Below are 23415 nucleotides of genomic sequence, written 5' to 3' on the forward strand. Positions count from 1 at the left end.
GTACCCCTAAACCGAGGTCCCCCCACATCGCCGACACTCGATTAATTTTTTTTAACCCCTAATCTGCCGACCGCCACCTACGTTATCCTTATATACCCCTAATCTGCTGCCCCTAACACCGCCAACCCCTATATTATATTTATTAACCCCTAACCTGCCCCCCACAACGTCGCCGCCACCTACCTACAATAATTAACCCCTAATCTGCCGACCGCAAAGAGCCGCCACCTACATTATAGCTATGTACCCCTAATCTGCTGCCCCTAACACCGCCGACCCCTATATTATATTTATTAACCCCTAATCTGCCCCCTCAACGTCGCCTCCACCTGCCTACACTTATTAACCCCTAATCTGCCGAGCTGACCTGAGTGCTACTATAATAAAGTTATTAACCCCTAATCCGCCTCACTAACCCTATAATAAATAGTATTAACCCCTAATCTGCCCTCCCTAACATCGCCGACACCTAACTTCAATTATTAACCCCTAATCTGCCGACTGGAGCTCACCGCTATTCTAATAAATGTATTAACCCCTAAAGCTAAGTCTAACCCTAACACTAACACCCCCCTAATTTAAATATAATTTTTATCTAACGAAATTAATTAACTCTTATTAAATAAATTATTCCTATTTAAAGATAAATACTTACCTGTAAAATAAATCCTAATATAGCTACAATATAAATTATAATTATATTATAGCTATTTTAGGATTAATATTTATTTTACAGGCAACTTTGTATTTATTTTAACCAGGTACAATAGCTATTAAATAGTTAAGAACTATTTAATAGCTCCCTAGTTAAAATAATTACAAAATTACCTGTAAAATAAATCCTAACCTAAGTTACAATTAAACCTAACACTACACTATCAATAAATAAATTAAATAAAATACCTACAATTACCTACAATTAAACCTAACACTACACTATCAATAAATTAATTAAATACAATACCTACAAATAACTACAATGAAATAAACTAACTAAAGTACAAAAAATAAAAAAGAACTAAGTTACAAAAAATAAAAAAATATTTACAAACATAAGAAAAATATTACAACAATTTTAAACTAATTACACCTACTCTAAGCCCCCTAATAAAATAACAAAGCCCCCCAAAATAAAAAAATGCCCTACCCTATTCTAAATTACTAAAGTTCAAAGCTCTTTTACCTTACCAGCCCTGAACAGGGCTCTTTGCGGGGCATGCCCCAAGAAGTTCAGCTCTTTTGCCTGTAAAAAAAAACATACAATACCCCCCCCAACATTACAACCCACCACCCACATACCCCTAATCTAACCCAAACCCCCTTTAAATAAACCTAACACTAAGCCCCTGAAGATCTTCCTACCTTATCTTCACCATACCAGGTTCACCGATCGATCCAGAAGAGCTCCTCCGATGTCCTGATCCAAGCCCAAGCGGGGGGCTGAAGAGGTCCATGATCCGGCTGAAGTCTTCATCCAAGCGGGAGCTGAAGAGGTCCATGATCTGGATGAAGTCTTCTATCAATGGCATCTTCAATCTTCTTTCTTCGGGAGCCATCATCTTCCATCCGACGCGGAACATCCTCTTCTCCCGACGCCTACTAGCCGAATGACGGTTCCTTTAAATGACGTCATCCAAGATGGCATCCCTCGAATTCCGATTGGCTGATAGGATTCTATCAGCCAATCGGAATTAAGGTAGGAATATTCTGATTGGCTGATGGAATCAGCCAATCAGATTGAGCTCGCATTCTATTGGCTGTTCCGATCAGCCAATAGAATGTGAGCTCAATCTGATTGGCTGATTGGATCAGAATTTTGGATATTAAAACCAGTGAGCGCAGGGTGAACAACACCAAACTCCTGAGGAGCGCTACAGCTAAAGGTGCTAAAAATAAGACAATATGTTTGATACTTGGAAATATGACAAGGACGATAACGTATCTAAAATGAGACACAATTTAATTGACAAAAGTAATAACAAGTAAAAACGGACGTCTCCGTAAGTAAAAACTTCTTAAGTTGCCGCCATATAAATATTGCAATAGCAGAAAGAGTTCGTGGTGCAAATAGAAATAGTCCAGTGTACACTTACAATAGCTCTATTCCGTGTTGGTTTGCTAGCAAACAAGGGCTTACCCCAGACCTTCCACTCGATGTTCTCTGTGGGTAAGTTACAGCCGTTAGCGCGATGACGTCACTTATGTGGGCGCTGTCCCAGACGGGCTCTCTGATTGGACCAAATTCGGAACCAGCCGACAGCGGTAGTAGTGACTCTTTTAGCTGTGGTATAGTGATCCTCCAGTGACAGATAACTGCTCTTAGTGCTAGATAGCACGCAAGGTACAAAATAAAAGCTGTGAGTGGACTTGATTATGTGATAAGGAGTTCAGAGAGTTAGTTGCAAGTCTTTCCAATAGCTAATTATATTAGCGAATTTGCACAATCCTCAGTGAACACTTTGGTAGCTCCAGCTACATGTAGTAAATCTTAGTGGTTGTTGCAGTACATCAATGCGTTTCTCCCTTTACAGGGCTTTCTCAAGATTTTCGGCTGGTTCCGAATTTGGTCCAATCAGAGAGCCCGTCTGGGACAGCGCCCACATAAGTGACGTCATCGCGCTAACGGCTGTAACTTACCCACAGAGAACATCGAGTGGAAGGTCTGGGGTAAGCCCTTGTTTGCTAGCAAACCAACACGGAATAGAGCTATTGTAAGTGTACACTGGACTATTTCTATTTGCACCACGAACTCTTTCTGCTATTGCAATATTTATATGGCGGCAACTTAAGAAGTTTTTACTTACGGAGACGTCCGTTTTTACAGATGATTCCCAGGTCAACAGCCCTCCTGACAAGGCACAGCGAGAAGATGTGACAAGAAATACAGAATTCTGAGCATTCAAAAAATAATATTGTAAACAAAGACTTTTATCTGTGTCAAAGAATTATTAATGGGACATTAAAGTGATGATTCATATGTACACAGTAAACTATCATAGTAAAAATAAATTGATACCATAGTAGTCTGAACAGGCACTCCATGAGGTGTTTCAAAACATTATCAGTTTGGATTGGCTGAACATATTTAGCTGAAAATAGGCTAGATTACGAGTGGAGCTCACACGTTTGCGCCTGAGAGATAAGGGGTTTATCTTGAGGGTTTGCGCTTGTTGGACTTACGGCTGGTATTATGAGTTGAAAGTAAACTTTACGCTAGAATGATTACCACAACTTCAGAGCTCTTGTTAACTGTTTCACGAAACATAAAAGTATAGATATATATTGTACCAAAATACCATCAGATATATGTAGACATATGTATTTATGAATAAATTAAACATATTTTTTCTTTGTGAAGAACGTTGGAATGTGAAACATTCATATTTTTATGTAAGGTTAGCGCAAATGAGACTATGCAATCAGGTTTGTGTGAGAGTGGGGTGTTCAGTTTTTTTCTCTATTGACTTCTATGGGTAATATGTGAACGTGTACGTGATATTCTAACTTCACTTTGCGCTTGTCGGGTTAGCGCAAGAGCAGCGGCGGACTGACAAGTCGAGCAATTGGACCCTTGTCCAATGGTCCTGCATCTTAGATGGCCCGCCACTAGTGGAGGCAGTTGCATTATGCAGCACTAAATAAGTTTTTTTTTAATTTTTAATTTGATTATTATTTTACATTAATTTTTTTTGCCGGGGGGTGGTCACAATGAAGTGGAAGGAAGAAGGTAAGGAGGCACTTATTATAACTGCACAGTATACATGCTAATTTTCAAGAACCAACAGATTTGCCTATTATTATTTAATTGTTCTACATGCACATACTGTATTTACAGATGTGCTGTTTTACTCTACTCTGCAGCCTTTCCACAGAAGGCGAGAGCAAAAACTAGGGTTGCACCGATACCGATACTAGTATCGGTATCGGTGCCAATACCAAGTATTTGCATGAGTACTTGTATTCGTGCAAATGCACCGATACTTAAACCGATACCTCCAATTCCTACCCATATGCCATCTTGTGGCGTTTTTCAAACTGCATGTCCCCATTTAATTTTAAGATGGAGTGGAGACTTAACTAAAAATTGTTCACTTCTGTTCTGCCAATACAAATTGCTGTTATTTGTATTATTGTACGTCAGAGCAGTGCTCCAAAAGCTGCTACTTTACAGCTGGAAGCCTACCTGGGAAAGATCACTGTACCTCATTCAGACAAACCCCTGAAGTACTGGGCAGTTAATAAACTGAGATTTAATGGCCCAAAAATATCTTTCTGACCCATGCAGTAGGGTGAAAAGTGAAAGACTGTTCAGCTTAGCGTCAAACGTCCTTACTGATAGAAGAAACAGACTTATAGCTGAACATGCAGAGATGCTTCTCTTCCTTAAAGGGACATGAAACCCACATTTTTTCTTTCATGATTTAGAAAGAGCATGTAATTTTAAACAACTTTCTAATTTACTTCTATTATCTAATTTGCTTCATTCTCTTGTTATACTTTGCTGCATATCGAGGTAGGCTCAGCAGCTGCTGATTGGTTGCTGCCCATAGATGCCTTGTGTGATTGGCTCACCCATATACATTGTTATTTCTTCAACAAAGGATAGCTAAAGAATGAAGAAAATTAAATAGAAGTAAATTGGAATGTTGTTTAAAATTATATTCTCTATCTGAATCAAGAAAGAAAATGTTTGGGTTTAGTGTCCCTTTAACCTCTTAAGGACATATGACGGAATTTTTCCGTCATAAAACAATTGAGCAAACTGAAAGCTGTGTCCTTAAAGGGTTAATAAGTACTTGCCACTAACTTTTGAAAAATTATTCTAATTGCTAGATTGCCTGTTATACTGCTAGTTCTCATTTTGCAAACATACTGTACTCTGAGGAACAACCTTAGCCAGGACTGGACTAAGAATTAAACGCATACCTGGAAAAATATGAACCCATCCCTATTTTCTGTTAAATCAGTAGAATGCAAATGCTACATTTTTCTCAAAGGGGATTACTGGGATACTCCTTCCCCAATATTATTTTCAGAATTAAATTATATTACTTTGTATTAAGTACAAATGTCAGATTGATGTTATATAGGCACCCTACAACCCAATTACATCCAGTAATCACCCCTTTAAATTGTAGCTTTCCAGCCCCAGCTGCTGCAGCTGTTATTTATTGTTGTTATTATTAATATATTTTATTGTAATATTTGTATTTTTAAACATGTTCTGTGAACTTTGTGACAACAAGCACATAAAACTGTTTTATTATATGTCTTGAGATACAGTTAATAATTATAAAGAAGAAATCTTAAATCATTAGTCTGTATTGTGCTTGGTAAACTGCCATGACATTAATAAAAAGTATCGGTAATTGGTATCGGTGAGTATTTGAAAAAAAGTATCAGTACTTGTACTCAGTCTTAAAAAATGGTATCGGTGCAACCCTAGCAAAAACAATTTACTTTCAACTTGTAATTTGGATGCAACTCGAAGCGCACAAAGAACTTGCATCTAGCGCAAATAACGCTCAAGCAGAAGAGTTAATTTGCACTCCAATTGTAATCTGGCCCAATAAGTTTCTCTCAGACTGCAGTAACTATAATCCCTAAAAATATTAACTAAATAGTTTATTTAGGTGTGTAAGAAAATATTTTTTTGAATACAGCTAATAGAGAAATGTTAGACATAGCTACAGGGAAATAACTGTACCAATATTTATAGAATTTGACATGGAGATCGATCACATGAGATAAAAATTTCCTGCAGTTGGTCTAGAAATTTAAAGTTTAAAAATGGCAAAATGGTGATGTTGCTCATAAATGACCAGTAAAAATATGTAGCAGAATTCAATTTCCAATTCCAGATTGACATAACTTTTTATTCTTATTCCAAGAGTTTTATCAACTTAGAAACTTTTGCTGATCAGTTAATTTGATTTCAATGTATATATACTGTGGCCACATTAATATCTGACTTGTGCATTCTGTAATTATAGTTACTAGCCAGTAATACAGACCAACAACGCAAGAATAAAATACAGTAAACAAAATAAATCCCTTTTTGTGTGTTTAACCCCCCATATACCTGGCCCGATCCCAAGTCATTCAAGTTGAGTATCATATTGGTGAGCCAATAAATACATATGCTTCAATTACCACCTGCATTTTCATCTGGAGCTACACAGTGATGTTATAGCTACAAAAACTATAGAACCACAGGAATTTGTTTAGCATAAATTAAAATACATTGAACTTTTTTGTACTAGCTCATGTACCTTTTATGCTTATGTGTATACAACTCCAGATGCGTTTACTGTGCATCTAATAAACATGTCATACGTTAATCCTACAATGATGTACAATCACATCCTGAAAAGGCAGAGATTGGCACTGTATCAAATAGGCAGTGTAACACATTTATAATGTTCTTGCTGGGGTTTTTGTTACAGAGTGTGATGGTTCGCAGCGCCTTTTAGAACACTGCAACAAATCCAGAAACACAAATACTGTATAACAGACACATTTTACAATGAACAAACATTTAGATGGTTCAAAATTTGAGCAGGTTGGATTAATAAATACATAAGCAAGAAATAAGGTTTTCTAAATGATATCAAGGAACTGATATTTAAGAAAAAACATAATTTATGCTTACCTGATAAATTTATTTTTCTTGTAGTGTATCCAGTCCACGGATCATCCATTACTTGTGGGATATTCTCCTTCCCAACACGAAGTTGCAAGAGGATCACCCACAGCAGAGCTGCTATATAGCTCCTCCCCCAGCTGTCATATCCAGTCATTCGACCGAAAACAAACAGAGAAAGGAGAAACCATAGGGTGCAGTGGTGACTGTAGTTTAATTAAACTTTAGACCTGCCTTAAAAGGACAGGGCGGGCCGTGGACTGGATACACTACAAGAGAAATAAATTTATCAGGTAAGCATAAATTATGTTTTCTCTTGTTAAGTGTATCCAGTCCACGGATCATCCATTACTTGTGGGATACCAATACCAAAGCTAAAGTACACGGATGATGGGAGGGACAAGGCAGGATTAAGCGGAAGGAACCACTGCCTGAAGTACCTTTCTCCCAAAAACAGCCTCCAAAGAAGCAAAAGTATCAAATTTGTAAAATTTGGAAAAGGTGTGAAGCGAAGACCAAGTCGCGGCCTTGCAAATCTGTTCAACAGAGGCCTCATTTTTAAAGGCCCAGGTGGAAGCCACAGCTCTAGTAGAATGAGCTGTAATCCTTTCAGGGGGCTGCTGTCCAGCAGTTTCATAGGCTAGGCGTATTACGCTCCGAAGCCAAAAGGAAAGAGAGGTTGCCGAAGCTTTTTGACCTCTCCTCTGTCCAGAGTAAACGGCAAACAGGGAAGATGTTTGACGAAAATCCTTAGTAGCTTGTAAGTAAAACTTCAAGGCACGGACTACGTCTAGATTATGTAAAAGACGTTCCTTCTTTGAAGAAGGATTAGGACACAATGATGGAACAACAATCTCTTGATTGATATTCTTGTTAGAAACCACCTTAGGTAAAAACCCAGGTTTGGTACGCAGAACTACCTTATCTGCATGAAAAACCAGATAAGGAGAATCACATTGTAAGGCAGATAGCTCAGAGACTCTCCGAGCCAAGGAAATAGCCATCAAAAACAGAACTTTCCAAGATAAAAGTTTAATATCAATGGAATGAAGGGGTTCAAACGGAACTCCTTGAAGAACCTTAAGAACCAAGTTTAAGCTCCACGGGGGAGCAACAGGTTTAAACACAGGCTTAATTCTAACCAAAGCCTGGCAAAATGCCTGGACGTCTGGAACCTCTGCCAGACGCTTGTGCAAAGGAATAGACAGAGCAGAAATCTGTCCCTTTAAGGAACTAGCTGATAATCCTTTGTCCAAGCCCTCTTGGAGAAAGGACAATATTCTAGGAATCCTAACCTTACTCCATGAATAATTCTTGGATTCACACCAATAAAGATATTTACTCCATATCTTGTGGTAGATTTTCCTGGTAACAGGCTTTCGTGCCTGTATTAAAGTATCAATGACTGACTCGGAGAAGCCACGCTTTGATAGAATCAAGCGTTCAATCTCCATGCAGTCAGTCTCAGAGAAATTAGATTTGGATGATTGAAAGGACCTTGTATCAGAAGGTCCTGTCTTAGAGGCAGAGTCCATGGTGGAAAGGATGACATGTCCACTAGGTCTGCATACCAAGTCCTGCGTGGCCACGCAGGCGCTATCAGAATCACCGATGCTCTCTCCTGTTTGATCTTGGCAATCAGTCGAGGGAGCAGAGGAAACGGTGGAAACACATAAGCCAGGTTGAAGAACCAAGTCGCTGCTAGAGCATCTATCAGCGTCGCTTCTGGGTCCCTGGACCTGGATCCGTAACAAGGAAGCTTGGCGTTCTGGTGAGACGCCATGAGATCCAACTCTGGTTTGCCCCAACGATGAATCAATTGAGCAAACACCTCCGGATGGAGTTCCCACTCCCCCGGATGGAAAGTCTGACAACTCATAAAATCCGCCTCCCAGTTCTCCAAGCCTGGGATATGGATTGCTGACAGGTGGCAAGTGTGGTACTCTGCCCAGCGAATTATTTTTGAGACTTCTAACATCGCTAGGGAACTCCTGGTTCCCCCTTGATGGTTGATGTAAGCCACAGTCGTGATGTTGTCACCTCAGTGTTGCTAACTGAGGCCAAGCCAGAAGAGCATTGAATATCGCTCTTAACTCCAGAATATTTATTGGAAGGAGTTTCTCCTCCTGAGTCCACGATCCCTGTGCCTTCAGGAAGTTCCAGACTGCACCCCAACCTAGAAGGCTGGCATCTGTTGTTACAATTCTCCAATCTGGCCTGCGAAAGGTCATACCCTTGGACAGGTGTACCCGAGACAACCACCAGAGAAGAGAATCTCTGGTCTCTTGATCCAGATTTAGCAGAGGGGACAAATCTGTGTAATCCCCATTCCACTGACTCAGCATGCATAATTGCAGCAGTCTGAGATGAAGGCGCGCAAATGGCACTATGTCCATTGCCGCTACCATTAAGCCGATTACCTCCATACACTGAGCTACCGAAGGGCGCGGAATGGAGTGAAGAACACGGCAAGCATTTAGAAGTTTTGATAACCTGGACTCCGTCAGGTAAATTTTCATTTCTACAGAATCTATAAGAGTCCCTAAGAAGGAGACTCTTGTGAGTGGGGATAGAGAACTCTTTTCCTCCTTCACTTTCCACCCGTGCAACCTCAGGAATGCCAGAACTATCTCTGTATGAGACTTGGCAACTTGAAAGCTTGACGCCTGTATCAGGATGTCGTCTAGATACGGAGCCACCGCTATGCCTCGCGGTTTTAGAACCGCCAGAAGTGAGCCCAGAACCTTTGTATAGATTCTCGGGGCTGTAGCCAACCTGAAGGGAAGAGCTACAAATTGGTAATGCCTGTCTAGAAAGGCAAACCTTAGAAACCGATGATGAGCTTTGTGAATCGGTATGTGAAGGTAGGCATCCTTTAAGTCCACTGTGGTCATGTACTGACCTTCTTGGATCATGGGTAGGATGGTCCGAATAGTTTCCATTTTGAAAGATGGAACTCTGAGGAATTTGTTTAAGATCTTTAGATCCAAAATTGGTCTAAAGGTTCCCTCTTTTTTGGGAACCACAAACAGATTTGAATAAAAACCCTGTCCTTGTTCCGTCCGCGGAACTGGATGGATCACTCCCATAACTAGGAGGTCTTGCACACAGCGTAGGAATGCCTCTTTCTTTATCTGATTTGCAGATAGCCTTGAAAGATGAAATCACCCTTGTGGAGGGGAAGCTTTGAAGTCCAGAAGATATCCCTGAGATATGATCTCCAACGCCCAGGGATCCTGAACATCTCTTGCCCACGCCTGGGCGAAGAGAGAAAGTCTGCCCCCTACTAGATCCGTCGCCGGATAGGGGGCCATTCCTTCATGCTGTCTTAGAGGCAGCAGCAGGCTTTCTGGCCTGCTTGCCTTTGTTCCAGGACTGGTTAGGTTTCCAGGCCTGCTTAGATTGAGCAACAGTTCCCTCTTGTTTTGAAGCGGAGGAAGTTGATGCTGCACCTGCCTTGAAATTTCGAAAGGCACGAAAATTAGACTGTTTGGCCTATGCTTTGGCCCTGTCCTGAGGAAGGGTGTGACCCTTACCTCCAGTTGAACAAGTAGTTTCCTCTGTGTCAGACATGTTTAAACAGACTAGCAATGAGACTAGCAAGCTTGGAAAACACTTTAAACAAGTTTACAAGCAATATAAAAACGTTACTGCACCTTTAAGAAACACAAATTTTGTCAAAATTTGAAATAACAGTGAAAAAAGGCAGTTACACTAACGAAATTTTTACAGTGTATGTAACATGTTAGCAGAGCATTGCACCCACTTGCAAATGGATGATTAACCCCTTAATACCCAAAACGGAATAATAAATGACAAAAACGTTTTTTCAAACAGTCACAACAACTGTCACAGCCCTACTGTGGCTTTTTACCTCCATCAAAAACGACTTTGAAGCCTTTTGAGCCCTGCAGAGATGTCCTGGATCATGCAGGAAGAAGCTGGATGTCTGTGTCTGTAATTTTTGCTGTGCAAAAAAACGGCAAAATAGGCCCCTCCCACTCATATTACAACAGTGGAAAGCCTAAGGAAACTGTTTCTAGGCAAAATTCAAGCCAGCCATGTGGAAAAAAACTAGGCCCCAATAAGTTTTATCACCAAATACATATAAAAACGATTAAACATGCCAGCAAACGTTTTATATTACATTTTTATAAGAGTATGTATCTCTATTAATAAGCCTGATACCAGTCGCTCTCACTGCATTTAAGGCTTTACTTACATTAGTTCGGTATCAGCAGCATTTTCTAGCAAATTCCATCCCTAGAAAAATATTTTAACTGCACATACCTTATTGCAGGAAAACCTGCACGCCATTCCCTCTCTGAAGTTACCTCACTCCTCAGAATATGTGAGAACAGCCATGTATCTTAGTTACTTCTGCTAAGATCATAGAAAACGCAGGCAGATTCTTCTTCTAAATACTGCCTGAGATAAACAGTACACTCCGGCACCATTTAAAAATAACAAACTTTTGATTGAAGAATAAACTAAGTATAAAACACCACACTCCTCTTACGACCTCCATCTTGGTTGAGGCTTGCAAGAGAATGATTGGGTATGACAGCTGGGGGAGGAGCTATATAGCAGCTCTGCTGTGGGTGATCCTCTTGCAACTTCCTGTTGGGAAGGAGAATATCCCACAAGTAATGGATGATCCGTGGACTGGATACACTTAACAAGAGAAATAAAACAATTTACATGTACATTACTCTAAGATTATAGATAAAGTTGTAGATAAAAAAATATTCCCAATATGTCAAAACTATTAGGAAAATAAGATTTTATTACAAAAAAACATTAATTGTTAAATAAATAAAAATATGTATGGGTTGCTAATAGACCTGAGCCTTAGCAGAGTCATGACAATCAGTATAACTCACAAATGACTCTTCCTTGTTCAAGCAGAGATGGTTGTTTGGATGTCAAAAAAGCCAGCAACATAATTCTTTGCAATGCACTGTAGCCTTCCCTGGCAGTCAAGGGTTAAACCTAATGCCACTTACGCAGAACTACTGTCGCATAAAAGTATACATATTATTTAAAGGGACATAAAATCCTGTCATAGATATGAAAGAACAATATTCATGCATGCTAAAATGTATTACTTAAAAATAGTATGTATTTTAATTCTGAAACAAACACAACTGGTTTGAGTGAGCAAAGCTTATTGGCTGACAAGCTAAACTCCCACTGGTGAACAGTGGCACCAAAAACATAAAAACAAAAAACAAAATTTTCAGCACGGGAACATTAAAAAATAAATAATATATATATATATAAATGAATGGCCCTTTAAATGCTAAATAAATAAAGGCTTTTCCTTACCTGAGCTCTGCTCTCTGAGTTCTTCTTTATCCATTTTATCACGGTTTCGTACACCAGTTCTTCGGCTTTGGTGTTCAGGCTGTCATTTGAAATGTAGGTGACAAAATCGTCTTTGGAAATATTCAGGATCTCCTCCTGATTTGCCACTTCTGGGAAGTTCTGCAGCGCATAAGCCTTTGCCATGTTACAGAGCTCCCCGCACTGCATTGCTTCAGCCATAGCTAATATTCCCAGGCAGTTACTGGCTGTGAGTTGCTTTTCTGCATAAAACCAGACAAAGTAACAGTTATTTTGTTTGCATTTCATACAGCTGTTTACCATATCTACCTACATTTTTCATTAGAATGTTATAATAAAATTGCTACCGTCATCCTCTCTACTTTGGTCATGGAAGAAGTTAAAGGGACATGAAACCTAAAATGTCATGGTCCAGATAGAGAGTAGACATGTGTATTCAGAGGTTTTTTTTTTTTTTTTTTTGTTTTAATATTTTTATTGAGGTTAAAACAGCAGGTTCATAACAGTCTCATCAAAAGGTAAAATTACATAAGACACATTCTACTGACATGACATGACATCTAAACACCTCATTTTTTGAGACTAATATATTCTCAAAGACCTCAGATTAACAGGTCCAGTCAAGGGACCAGAAATTAAACAAGCATTTGAGGACATGTTGGCAGAGATAACAGTACAAATCACAGTTTCAGTGTATATGGGATAATACAAATTCTGGGCCAAATATACAACTTTCAAATAAAACAGACTTTAATTTCTATTCTGAATCTAACATCGGTTAACACTGAACCTGCATTAAAACATATGGATGATTAGGACTATTATCTTAAATGGACTACAGAGAAGCAGGGAATTATAGCAAGGATGAATTACCTGTTTTGAAACCCCGAGAGCCGTTCTATGAGAATACAGGGAAAACTAAATCATGACTCTGCGGGTTGGACAGAGACTACCTAACTCTGTCAGAAAATGTGGGAGGAAGAAAGAAATCATCCCTAACCGCACGGGGGGGTGGGGGGTGGGGGGCGGAGGAATGCCGCAAATAATATGCTGTATTGTTATTGTGCACATCTAACAACTTTAATGTCTAGCCTAAATGACTGCTTCAAACCTATATGAAAGCTATGCTATGTGTAATGTGCTCAAACTACGGTAAAAACACATAGATATTTAATGAGGTACCTTAACAACAGTGAAACTGAGTGCAGGGAAGTAGTTAACGGAGATTCACAGTCCTAAGAGGTGAGAGCTGAATGTATTATGTTTACGTGCTATTTACAACTATTGGTAAGAAATCCCAGTTAAGGTCACTTACATCACTACACTATTAGCAGCTAGCACTGTATTTAGCTAAGAGAAGCAGACAACCCCTATTATACTCGCTGTTATCTCATATCAGGTTCATGAGGTATCATCTGACCTTTTCAGGCAAAGCAGCCCCTAAATATAATACTGATAGCTTAAAAGTATACATGTATTCAAGATTTACTTGCAGAATATATAACCCACAACTGGAGTTCCCGGGCAAACAGACTCTAGCATACATTGCCTGTTAATGAGGCCATACCCCAATAGAGTTGTGCTAATCTGGTCTCTGAGCAGTATACATAAGAGAACGGATAGAAATATAATACAGCAGGGAATAAAATGCATATGACAAAAGGTAGCTCTCCCCTGTGTCACCAAAAGGTGTCAAACAGGGGACATAACATAGAAAATAGGGAGCAGTTCTTTTACATGAGTCCATGAGTGTTGTCGCAGAAACAACCCTAGGTGGGTCAATGAGTATGTATGTCAAAAAGTCCCCAGCCGTTAAAACATGTAGCTTGTGTCCGTGAAAAAGGCCAGAGAGCAGGATCGCATGTCAGGCCCAGGGCCTTCATAGAGAGCCGCAGCAAGTGTGAGTAAGAGCAGAAGGTAATTCGGGGGAATAGCAATATAGCTCTAGAAGGGATATTGTGACCACAGCAGATCCGTAGACACCAGCATATCCTCAAAGACACAGTCCCTCTTTTAACCTATGCCGGTCCGAGGACCTCGGGAAACATGCCACCATAGCAGTAGTCCAAACAGCTGCACAGTAGAGTGGCAGCACTGTGGTTCCGGAGGATGGAGAGAAAGGACCCACCTGCTACGATAGTTTGCCTCTGGAGCTGCCGCCACCCGCACAGGCCCAGCCACAGGTTCTTCTCCAATCAATTCAATGACCACAGCAGCGGCACCTCTCTGAACCGCTGCCTCCTCCGACGAAAGACAGCAAGATGGATGCTCCTGGTTAACACCCACGTGTATGTCGGGTGCCACCGCCGCAGGTTGGTAGGACACAGTGTTATCTTCTTTCGCATCCCGGCGGGTAATGGCTAAAATAAGGTGGTCCATCCTGCTCAGAAGTTTGTGATTATATTGCTCAAACAGGTCTAGAATAGCGTTGCGGGCTTCCGCCATGATCCTGTCACTTCGGAGCTAGGCTGCAACAAACTTCTCTGGGCACAGTCTGTTATAGCGCTCCCGGGTCCTCCCCAAATCACAGAAGCTTCTCCGGATCTGATACAGGCCGCAACCGCAGTCTTTCCTAAATAAACTCTAGAAGTACCTGCACCATATGTCTGCGGTTCGGCTCTGACGCATATGACAGGCCAGATATCGACTAAGCCCATGTCCTGCTGCGGCTAGCTAGTAAATATTGCTGCTTGCTGGCAATTATATTAGGTTTAAAAAGGGTTTTATTTGCTTTTTATGCAGGAGCTCTAACCAGGCACAGCTTCTCTCTATGACGGCTAGCTCCACCCCCCCGTATTCAGAGGTTTTGAATAACTTTCGAATGCGTAAGAAGGTGGCCCTTCATGCCGGTCAGCTACACACTAAAATTGGGATTTGCCCAGATTTTAGTGTATTTCAATTTCTTAATTATAAATTTGGCTTGGAAAATAGCCAATCGATACGAAGGGCAGCCTTCTTCTGCATGTGAAAGTATCCGAAACCTCCGGATGAACACGTCTACTAGAGAGTGCAATATATACAACTTTCCAATTTACTTTTATGACTTCTAATTAGGGATGGGCGAATGTGGTTATATCCGAATTTGAATGTTAGAACAAATTTTATTGTAGAAATTCGATTTACATAATAGAATGTTGATAAGAACGAATATTCTTAAAAATTCGATTTTCGAATGTTATTTACAGTTTTTGAATGTCACTTTCGAATTTGAATGCCACATTAGAATTCGAATGTCACATTAGAATTCGAATATTACATTTGAATATCACATTCGAATTTGAATATTACATTTATAAAACACAATTGTAGACAAGAAACACTTTCGAATGTCACATTCGAATCGAATATCACATTCGAATCGAATGTCACATTCGAATTCGAATATTACATTTATAAAACACAGTATTAGACTAGAAATACTATTTCGAATTCGAATGTCACATTCGAATCGAATATCACATTTGAATTGAATATCACATTTAAAACACAGTATTAGACTAGAAATACTATTTCAAATTCGAATGTGACATTCGAATTTGAATGTAGCATTCGAATATTACATTTATTAAACACAGTTGTAGACTAGAAATACTATTTCAAATTTGAATGTCACATTTGAATTCGAATGTCATATTCAAATTTGAATATTACATTTCAAAATTGAATGAATACATAGCTAAACATTCTATTATACAAACAAATATTTTTGAATTTTATTGAAATATTCGAAAACGAAAATTCGAAAATAGAATGTTAGAATGTTATATATAAACATTCGAAATTCGATTTGAACGAACAAATGTATCAAAATTAATTTTAAATTTTGAATTTTTAGAAGCATTCGCCCATCCCTACTTCTAATTGGCTTTGCACTTTTGATATCCTTCATAGAAAAGCATACCTAGGTAGGCTCAGGAGCAGAAATGTACTACTGGGAGAGGCTGGGGATTTGTGGTTTCTCACTTATGTCTCTTGTCATTCACTCAACAAATGTGTTCCTGTTCCGCTAGGTCCCAGTAGTGCATTGCTGCTCTAGAGCTGAGTTCTTAACAAAGGATATACAGGTAGCCCTCAGTTTACGCCGGGGTTAGGTTCCAGAAGGAATGGTTGTAAATCGAAACCGTTGTAAATTGAAACCCAGTTTATAATGTAAGTCAATGGGAAGTGAGGGAGATAGGTTCCAGGCCCCTCTCAAAATTGTCATAAGTAACACCTAAAACATTATTTTTAAAGCTTTGAAATGAAGACTTTAAATGCTAAACAGCATTATAAACCTAATAAAGTAATCACACAACACAGAATATATAATTAAACTAAGTTAAATGAACAAAAACATTTGCTAAACAGTATTATAAACCTAATAAAATAATCACACAACACAGACTTCACTTGCATTTTTCTGCAAACAGTTCTTTCTATGAATTCCAATCTGGACTGATTTATAGACAGGAAGATCTTGTTCCTTTGAAATCTGCTCAATAGCTCAGGTCTGGTTAAACTGATTAATTTCAGCTTGCTTGGTTTTGCTGCAACACAAGCGGACAGCTCCACCTACTGGCTAATTTAATAAATGCACTGCTTCTCAATGCTTTTCAATAGCAGTCACATGACTGGAAAAAAAGGTTGTTATTCTGAAACGGTGTAAATTGAACCGTTGTAAAACGAGGGCCACCTGTACAAAGTAAAAAGAAAAATTGATGACAGAAGTAAATAGTAAAGTCTCTTAAAATCGCATGCTCTGTCTGAATTACGGAAGTTTAATTTTGAGTTTCATGTCTCTTGTTTGAATGAAATTTCCTCAAGCAGTGATCTATTTGCACTGTGTTTTTTTTGCATAATGTGCATTTCATATTTGTTTTGAAGAATCCATAAAGAGAAATATGAATAAGCACTAACCTGGAGAAAGGATAGTGTATTTAGTGATTTTATGGAATTGTGTCACAATATAAGTGGTAAAATCTAGCAAAGTAAATCTAAAAAAATGAAAACACTTGTTGTGGGTTACCCCACTTATTGGGGAATAATAAATGACTAGTACATTGTACATTATTCATATGAAACAGTAGTATTTTTATTTTTGCTGTTAAACAATGTTAAGTAAAACCTGTTGGAAGTTAAATTGAATCTAATATAGGCACAAATGCTCAAAGGCAATGAGCATTAGAAGGAAGTATGTATCAGTCAATGAGCATTAGAAGGAAGAATTTATCAGTCAATGAGCATTAGAAGGAAGAATTTATCAGTCAATGAGCATTAGAAGGAAAAATATATCAGCCAATGAGCATTAGAAGGAAAAATGTATCAGGCAATGAGCATTACAAGGAAGAATTTATCAGCCCATGAGCATTAGAAGGAAGTATTTATCAGCCAATGAGCATTAGAAGGAAAAGTTTTTTCAACCAATGAGCATTAGAAGGAAGTATTTATCAGCCAATGAACATTAGAAGAAAGGTCCTTTTGGTTATTGAGCATTAGTAGGAAATATACAAGTAATACTGCTGTATAAGTTTTGAATTAAAATTTAATTCACTTTTATTTCATAATTTTCTAGGGGGAAAAAATAACATATTGAGAAACGTTTCTTTTGTATGAATGACAATGCTCTTTTATGGGTTAATGCTTACTTTAAACTAAACCACATGTGGTTGAAGAGGTCTGTGATGAATTTTAAGATTAAAAGGGACATTGGGAAATAAAAGGCAAAAAAAAGAAAAAAAGAAAAAAGGAGAGACATTAAAAAGGATCTTGTACAGAAGGATCTGAGTGATGCTTTAAATCAGGTAGAAAAAATTGAAGAACAGATGCATCAAGTAGCCTTTTGACCTTGTGTTATATTAAATATCTATCAAAGTTATTCTCAGTCGGTCTGTAACAGCCACCAGCTTAGTGTGTCACAGGGAATTATAATAGTTGAGAGAACATGCTGTGAGGTAAGCAGCCTGTAAGAGGCAATGATCACTAGATGGATGAGAGCATTCAGCTAATTAAATGGACATTCAATTTTGAGGTTAATATCCCTTTAAATCTATTTAAAACTTTGAAGTCATAAGATATGTTATTATTATAAATTCTTACATTATTTACATGCAATTTTAAGACTTTCAAATAAACTTCCATTATCAAATTGCGTAAGTCTTCTTATATACACACTTTATGAAGCACTAGCTCATATGGAGCATGTGCAAGACTTCATAGTCTCTGATTGGATGATGGCTGTCCCATGATATAGTCGGCCAGCAAATTAAAGGAAATTTTGACATTTGTTAGGAAAATTTGCTCATTTAAAATGTAGAATAAGTGCTATTGCATTGTCTTTTTATTATGCACTGTTTATGAAATTATACTATTGTTCTTTAAGTGGAGTTTAGAAAGACACCATCCATAAGAACCATTTCTTCTCAATTTAGGCTACAGGAGGTAGAGTATTAATATATATATATATATATATATATATATATATATATATATATAAACACACATATATTTTAATTTAAAGTAGTTTTTTAACTTATGAAAAGAAGTCAACTGTTTTGGTATTGATGGTGACAGCCATATGTGGTTTTTTTTTGTTGTTGTTACAAGCTAATAATATCAATGCATATTGTGTTCAATTAACACTTCCATATAATTTTATTCAATTTTAGTTAAACTTTTATATCACCTCTAGACAAAGTCTTTGAAATTTTGGGGAAAACTGATAAGTCATGCACTGCTAGGGTTGGCCATAGGTAGAAACAGGATGTGGAATATGGAGGTGTGGCTTAGCATTTCTGAATGTCTTTAAGATTGTCTCCATTTTCACAAAGTTGAACAGTGATATTTATAGGTAAAGAAAAGGGGTGAGAGTGACAGTGGGACAAAGCTCCCAAACAAAGACTGTCTGTCGTACTGTGGTCAGTTGGAAGCTTTACAGTTCATCCACTGGGTGTATCACACATAAGAACATTAAAAGAAATAGTAGCAAGGATTATTAAACAAACAAGCATAGGTTGTTAAATTAATGTCATAGCAGGAAGTTGTGAAAGAGAGTGATGGCCTGGATGATCAATTAGGCCTTAATTATAGTAGTCCTTATAAGCTCTCTGTTTGCAGCATGACGCTGCTTCTATATTGAGTGTGCTTACTACCTTCCGCTTACTTTGCTTTTGTATTACCCCCTTGGTTTGGACTGACTTGGTATTTGACTTTAGCTTGTTTTTTGGACTATGTGGCTTAGACCTGCACTGTCTGATATGGATTTTTTCTTATTCTATACCTAAACATAGTAACTTTGCAGGGTTGCTTTTGTATTTGATTATTTCACTACACTATTGCTGCTGTTTCCTTCATCACCGGTGCCTTATCACCATGGATGCCTCTTTACAAAAGGTATGTTATTCTTTGGTATTTAGAATGATACATTTATACTTACTTTCTAGTACTTATTTATTTGTTTGTTTTGTAGGTGCTGATTAAAGTACTAGAGAGAGTTCCGCTAATAAGTTTGGTCTCATTGATCTCTCACGCCTAACCCCTCCTTGTTTGCTTTGTTTAACTTGCAGTATCTCAGTAAGCGTTTGTGATGAGTTGGGCCAGTTATTCCAGCATGTTTAATTCTGCAACAACAGAACTCCACCTAATGCTAGTGAAGACATCAGCCCAGCCAGGAAAATGGTTTACTGTTTGTTATAATGAGTAAGAAGAGCATTTAAGACCTTTACTGAGTATTATTGAAATCCCAATTAAAAGCTTGTACAGGTGGCCCTCATTTTGCGCCGGTTCAATTTGTGCCATTTCAGAATAACGCCCTTTAATTTTAGTCATGTGACTACTATTGAAAAGCACTGAGAAGCAGCACATTAATTAAAATAAGAGCAGGCCAGTAGGTGAAGCTATCCAATTGTGTTGCAGCAAAGATATGCAAGCCAAGCAGGCTTAAATTAATCAGTGTGAACAGATCAGACCTGAGCTATCAAGCAGCTTTCAAAGCAACAAGATCTAGCAGCTGTGAGGGAAACTTCCCTTTCTTCTTCTATCCCAGCTGCTTGAGGTGAGGGTGCCTATAAATCAGTCCAGACTGAAATGCATAGAAGAGCTGCAGACCCTATATTAGCCAAATGTGTATGCTACTGTTTCAATGCAGAGACCTTTTTGCAGAAAAATGCAAGTAAAAAAATGGTTTTGTTCATTAAACTTAGTTTAATGATGCATTCTGTGTTGTGTGATTATTTGATACTGTTTATAATGCTGTTTAGCATTTATAGTCTTCATTTCAAAGCTTTAAAAATAATGTATTATAGGTTACTTATGTCAATTTTGAGAGGGGCCTGGAACCTAACTCCCTCACTTCCCATTAACTTACATTGTAAATTGGGTTCCATTTTAAAACGGTTTCTATTTACAACTATTCCTTCTGGAACCTAAGCCCAGCATAAATTGAGGGCTACCTGTATTAATGTCAATTATTCTGTCCCCTGCTAATGAGATAAACACTATGAAAATATTCTCAATACAATTCCTGTTTAATTTGCAATGTTTCATTTCATTTAACCTGTTATAGGTCTATTAACTGTTTGAGGCTAAAGATGTTAGTGGGATATGAGAGAGAAAGAGAGACATTGGGCATATTTATCAATGCTCTTTAGTAACTATCAGCTCTCCAAACCAGCAGCAAAAAAAAAGCAATTCAGTGCAAACCTTCCACAATGTTTTAAGACTAAGAACACATAAGTCCTGCTGGTTTCTCATTGGATAGTACAGCTTTTGTGATTACCATTTTAGACACTGGATTTATTCAGTGCTTTCTTGTCTTGTGTAATGAGAGACCCAGAAGTAGCTCTTGGCTCCTCTGATCGTGTTGTTTCTTCTAAAGGAGCATTAAATACAGTAGAATTGTATATGTGCTCAATAAAAGGAAACTTAGTCTGAATTTCAAAGTAGCGGTATATTATTCTTCTGCTAAATTTAAAAGATTTCTTTATTTCCCTGTCTATAGTATCATGTGACAGCCATCAACCAATTAAAGACTCATATATGTATACACTCTTGTACATACTCATTAGGAGCTGGTGCGTCAGAAAGTGTGCATACTAAAAGACTGAGAACAAGGTGATATTATAAGTAAATTGCATGATCTATCTGAAACATGGAGGTTGATGTTTGACTTTAGTGTCCCTTTAATTACAAAACGTCAATACCTTGCTAAGAATAATCATCTTGAGGCTTTTCTGGTTCTTTCTTTTCTGTTCGGTGATAATGAGGGCCACATTAATACCAATGTAGTCCAGATGTGGACCCCAGATTGTAGTTTTTTTGCCCTGCTCTACATGAACATTTACTTAAAAAAATGCAAAATGCAACTTACCTAGAAAAGAGACACAAACTTTACAAAAAGTGTGAAACTGAAACTTGCTTGCAGCCTCCAGAAGTATTTTAGCATTGGCAGAATCTATGATCAAGGAACCAGTATATACAAATTCCAAAAGTAATTCCAGGACTTCAGCGTTTATGTTAGTCATCGATAACTCCAGTTTCTCTCCACTTTTTGCAGAATCCCGTAATGACCTGGCAATAGCAGACAAAGACAATCTTATAGAATGTTCAGCACCAAAATGTAATTAGAGATAAAAAAAAAAAGAATACAATTCAATAAATTCTTTCATTTTTATGCAATTTGAAAAATATTACCATTTTCATTTTACATAACTGATCTTTACCAGGATCTGAAAGAGAAGGGTCTTTGAATTCATTCAATGGAAATAAAATAATAATAAAAAATACAAAATGTAGGTTTTATTGCTACCAATTATCTGCATTCTCATGCAAAAAAAAGGGTTGCAAACAAAAGAAATATGAGGCAACGTTAATGAAAATGGGATACAATGTTAGTTTTCAAAGGGAAACAATATATTTTAATTTTACCATTTACTACTTACATAGAGATTTTAAAATAAATTGATTGCAACATATATGCTGTAATAATTAAGAATTCATTTAAATTTTTTAACCACATAATGTATTTTAGAGATCAGATATCTCTGTACACCCCCAATACCAATATGTGAACCTACTAAATGATGCTTTCTTAACGTGCACTCTTCTGAGTTTGACTCAAGTCTGTGCATGGTGCATATGAAACAGGTAGCCACTTTCTTCATTCCCAGGCTGGTGCTAGGGGCCAACAGAGGGCGCTGATCTTAGACATGTTGCTTAAATTAAATATACCAAAAGGATTTTATTTTCTCTTAACAATAATATACAGGAAGGTTGTTTTAAATTTTATGCCAGGGCCATATATCCCGATTTAACAAACAATGTTTTATGTTCCTTTAAAGGGGAAGGGAAATTACTCATTTAATGTGATTAATCACTGTCAGTTCAGAAAGAAAACAATTTGCAAAATGTATTTTTGTCCTACAAAAATGCAATTTACCACTGAAGTTTGCTTGTAAAACGGACCCTTCTATTTTTTTAAACTTTTGTATGCGCAGCCAATAAGAATCTAATTCAGCTGAGCACAATACTGTACAACTTAGCTCTCTTATTGGCTTCAATGGTAAATGTTATTTTTTTTGCATAAATAAAGTACACAGAATGTTTTCTTTTCAATAAAATGAAAATATTTCTATAACGGAAGTGTTAATCCATAACTTCCATTTTATTTTTAATATATCTACCATTTTCTTATATTTCCTTTACAATGTATAAACATAGTGCTGACTTTTAGTTTCAGTCCCTTGTAACTAGGTAGATAAAAAAAAAAAGTCTACCAAAGTTTGAGTTTTTCAAAAAGGCTCTTCCTTAAGGAAAAAGCCACAATGAACAAAAGACACCAACCTACTCAAAATGTAGTAGCACAAAGGGACAATTTCTATATCAGGCTACAGTTTTTTGCAGGCTTGTGGCTGTAAAATAGGAATGCTAGAGCATTATCAAATCCGCTTTCCTTTGTAGCAGCCAGTAGCTTTGACCTGTGATCTTTAAACAGGCTCTTCTATAACATGAAAAATGTCTTTCATCAGATTATTTGATCTTTTTCCAAGGTTACATGTCTCATAAAAAAAGGGTTTTGTTCTAAAAATATATTGTTCCCTTCAGGCACTAAAAGGAAGACCTTAGTGGCATTGCATTGAAAACAAAATACAAGACAGGATCGACAGATATAATGGTTAGAGCAAAGAAAGGGTGGGTTGGAATGTGTATCCCCTTCTGACACAGGAAGCCAGCAGCCATCCTTTTGGAGTTTTCAAGACTTGTTTTCCTGCGTAAATTGCTAAATAATTTGGGATCAAAATATCTCCTGCATTTGGAAGTGTGAATTAGTGCATTGTGAGCTATGGAGTCGTATAGTGTATGTCTGCCTGGTGAAGCTGCAACTTTAGAAAACAGCCATGCCTGAAAAAGCAAACAAATAATAAAAATCATTTTGTAATGAGGGAAGGAAGGGG

The 23415-nt window shown here is 37.8% G+C and overlaps 1 protein-coding gene across 1 annotated transcript in view; it reads right to left on the reverse strand.

Annotated features, from left to right (window-relative positions):
* KLHL29 (kelch like family member 29) overlaps positions 1-23415 on the reverse strand; it is a 1611012-nt gene that overhangs the window by 321844 nt on the left and 1265753 nt on the right. Inside the window, exons 8-9 of the mRNA XM_053709637.1 lie at positions 21333-21532; positions 11972-12231 (exon numbers count right to left, since the gene is read on the reverse strand). Of these exons, the coding sequence (XP_053565612.1) occupies positions 11972-12231; positions 21333-21532 (460 nt within the window). The remainder of the gene's footprint in view (positions 1-11971; positions 12232-21332; positions 21533-23415) is intronic.

Source organism: Bombina bombina, chromosome 4 (genome assembly GCF_027579735.1).
Source record: "Bombina bombina isolate aBomBom1 chromosome 4, aBomBom1.pri, whole genome shotgun sequence".
Classification (NCBI taxonomy): Eukaryota; Metazoa; Chordata; class Amphibia; order Anura; family Bombinatoridae; genus Bombina; species Bombina bombina.